Source organism: Varroa destructor, unplaced genomic scaffold, assembly GCF_002443255.2.
Source record: "Varroa destructor unplaced genomic scaffold, Vdes_3.0 BEIS01000005.1, whole genome shotgun sequence".
NCBI classification, from domain to species: Eukaryota; Metazoa; Arthropoda; class Arachnida; order Mesostigmata; family Varroidae; genus Varroa; species Varroa destructor.
The window spans coordinates 28,264,371-28,267,965 of NW_019211458.1; the positions used below are offsets into that span (position 1 = coordinate 28,264,371).

At 37.9% G+C, this 3,595-nt stretch overlaps 1 protein-coding gene across 2 annotated transcripts in view; it reads left to right on the top strand.

Annotated features, from left to right (window-relative positions):
* Positions 1-3,595, top strand: part of nonC (serine/threonine-protein kinase Smg1) — a 31,681-nt gene that overhangs the window by 7,368 nt on the left and 20,718 nt on the right. For both annotated transcript variants that reach the window (XR_015329398.1, XM_022806667.2), the window contains exons 14-17: positions 92-260; positions 478-751; positions 873-1,122; positions 1,653-1,866. Coding sequence is in view for 1 of the 2 variants with exons in the window: in XM_022806667.2 (XP_022662402.1) it covers positions 92-260; positions 478-751; positions 873-1,122; positions 1,653-1,866 (907 nt within the window). In the remaining variant the exon portion in view is untranslated. The remainder of the gene's footprint in view (positions 1-91; positions 261-477; positions 752-872; positions 1,123-1,652; positions 1,867-3,595) is intronic.

Below are 3,595 nucleotides of genomic sequence, written 5' to 3' on the forward strand. Positions count from 1 at the left end.
TAGGTCTGTGTGTCATGTGTTATCGTATAAGGATTCATTACTGCTTGTTTCACAAGAGGACCAATGCATAAATTAATAATTATGCTTGCAGAGACATCGACTCCGGCGACACACAGATAGCTGCTGTTGAACAAAAACTGATCTCCTCGGTTCTGACGCCTTTGGGTGTTGCACACTTGTCCACGCCAATGTGTTCGGTCATTGGCCGAATCGAATATTGTGATTCGGGAAATTGTGGATGCACATCGAAGAAACAAAAGGTCGGTTTGTATATCAACGTGTCATTAATTTACCATAATCCAATATTGGCTAGTATGGTTGAATTATTTTGAACAAGTCTCAAGTTTCATAAACTTCCACTAATTTGTCTTTTTTGTCTTGTTTTTTGCGCATTTATTGAACATCACTAATTGATTGGTTAATTAAATGACCTTTTTCCTACCTCGCCGCCGTATGCTATGAACGAATTGTTCTAAGATCCTTGCATTACTCGAGGCTGAATCTGTGCCCGAGCCTGGATTGTCGCAGGCATGCGATCATCTTCTTTCAGTTGAGTTGGCCGTACAATCCCGTGTGTTCCGTCATTACCACAGCGCATTGGATGCGTATTTTCACTTCTTACGATTGAGTCCGGCAGGCAACGATGCGGCTCAGGCCGAGGCGACTTTGCGACTTTTACGGCTAATCGTCAAGCATGCTCACTCATTACAAGACACACTTGAAGGTCATATGGCGACTAACATTGTCACAGGTATATTTCTATGCATGTACGATTTTTTTTCATCTAGTTCAATCTGACTGATATCGTGCTGCCTGCTATAGACGCTATAAAATTTTTGAGCTAACGTTTCATAGTATGTTCGTTTTTGCAGAACCGTGGCATGCAATTATTCCTCAGTTATTCGCGCGACTTAATCATCCTGAAGAGTATGTACGGAGGACACTTGTGCGCCTAATAGCACGTATTGGGGAGAGTGGAGCATTGCGACTAGTTGCCTATCCAGCGATCGTCGGTGAGCAAGCTGCTCACCAGGAAGATCGACTGGCAAATATCCGTAGACTTCAACAGGATCCCAGCCAAGAACTTAGTCAAAGTATGGCGGAATCCAGCGACGAGGAAAAGTTAGTTATGATTATTCTATCTGATCCATTATATGATAGAGCGAAAGGAACTTCAATGATAGAGCCCTGTAAAGTGCAAGCCGCTTTGATTTACATATATAAGGAGTTGAACATACACGATAGAATTCATTTTTGCTCACATGTAAATATGGTAATTCTATTGGGAAGCAATTAATATTATCAGTTAAAAAGAATTCGTAACAATGTAGCGTTGCAGTAACGGTTTAGTCACGGTCAACTCTTTAGGTATATATAAAACACCATTGGACAGCGATTGTCAACTATCTAGATATTTCGTAACGAAGCAGCTCATTTATAATAGTTCACTCAACTTCTAATATCCTTTTCCTTCACTAACTTTTAAACCAAGTTTGTTTGGTCGTAGAACGCTAGATCTATTAAATTAACGGTTAAATTTAATTATTATTAAAAATTAAAATGACTAAAACCCACCACTCGTTACTTCCTAGATATAGTCATGTTGCTTGATGGCTTGTTGGCTAAAGATGCTTCTTCTATATTACTTCCAGTGATGCGCTGGAGGTTGAAGAGATGGACGATGCGTCAAAACGCTGTTACGCTGAAATATGCGCTTCTCTACGACGGGATAATGGAGCTCAGATGAGTGAAATTGAATTATTCGTAAGGGAGATGGAGAGAGTATCCGTTCTTTGGGAAGAAAAATGCCTAGCAGCACTAACGCAACACTACCCACAGTTAAATCAACCCGGTGGAACCCAGATGGTAGGTGCCACCTAGCGACAAACGCTTACCGTCCTTTAAATATTATGCCATATACAACAGAGCCTGTTCTCTATATTCTAATTTTGGGTTAAAGATTGGGCTTTAAAAAATCATAAATGCGTTCGACTCAAGAGATTGGGCATTCTATGACCATAAGAACTTTTGTAAATATCAGGTATGGCAATTTTTTTAATCAGCCAGCGTGAACTAATTACACAATGTATTATAATGCCTAATCTTAAGGAAAACGTCGTGCAAGAGCATTCCAATTCTCATTCGCGATTAAAAAACGTCTCGCGACTCATTAGTTGACTAAACCTCCGGAAAAACTTGTTTCAGTACATAAGATGGAAGTGCTAGTTGTTTTCTATAACTTCAAAGTGCGAAAATCTTATAGTAGAAAAAATTAGCTAGGCGATAGAGTCTCATTAGACATTAAACATGCGTTGGTGCTAAAGAGCTCAATGTCCTTACGTGAGGTTTCCATCCAGAAACAACCAGGCTAGGAGTCGCTTTTCTTCTTGTTTTTCTATCATCTTTTTTTATTTATTTCGTTCTGTTTGATATGATTTTGCAAAAATCCTGTCACATTTATATGTGCAGTGTGTATATATATGTGTGTGTTTATACATTTACACACACATATATATACACATATGAATATTCCTCTTACATACTCTAGGGTACTATCATCGCTGGACAAGTAGCCACAAGATCAAACTCAAATATAGTATAACATTCATTACCTATCCATGTTGGTGAAAACGCCATACTCGAATGAAGGACTAGTATAAAAAGGATTGTTAGTACATCGGTCTAGAAGTTGTCTACCATAGTATTTATTTTAATGACATAATTGAAAGTTGAACCTGTACAAGTCGTTCACGTAAATAAATTGAAAAATGTAGTACAAGTTATCAACACGTGATTTGAAACTCGGCCATAAGTCAATGGCCGTAAAAGAGGACTATGGTGGAAAATCATTTTATAGGTAACGTTAGCAATCAATGAAGCGCGCTGTTTATTTCAACCACTTGTGCCCAACCGTCATACGTCTCGTGTTTCTCTGTAGACGAGTGTTTCCTGTGTAAGCTCTACCAGAGAAAATGGCATGGCTAATCTTCCTCATGTCGCACAGTACAAGGACGTCACACTCGATAAATGTTTCTCATATATTGCTTGCCAACAAACTTTCTCATGAGAGACATATGTTTCCATCTATGGTACAGCAGTAATGTAAATTGTAATTTTTTATTTTATTTATTTATTTTGTCATTTATTACTGAAGCCATTAGATGATTGGTTGACGTCTCGCTTTTATTGAGCCTCCTCGAGCGTCGTGGTACACTGTGTAATAAAAGTGAAATTACTTCCATCTGCTATTTGAGCTGTTCAATTGTTGGGGAGCTTTATTTTTATAGCAGGTTATCTTTTCGTTATGTACCATATATAGTAGTTGTACAGACAGAAAGATGAACATACTAAAGTTTTTTTAGATTTTTTTGCATTGCATAAGGTTGCATCAGGCTGAAATTTTTTGAAATTGATAATGTAAGGCCTCCTATCGGACGAATGTTATATCATTTATGATAGGTCTTCGGGAACACCCAACTGACATTCATGTTTAGATGATGTAAGGAATTAGTTTTACCAATTTTAACAGAAAATGGAGCTACTAGAATAAATTGAATAATTCTGCGATAACTTTATTATGATTTCCATCGTGTAG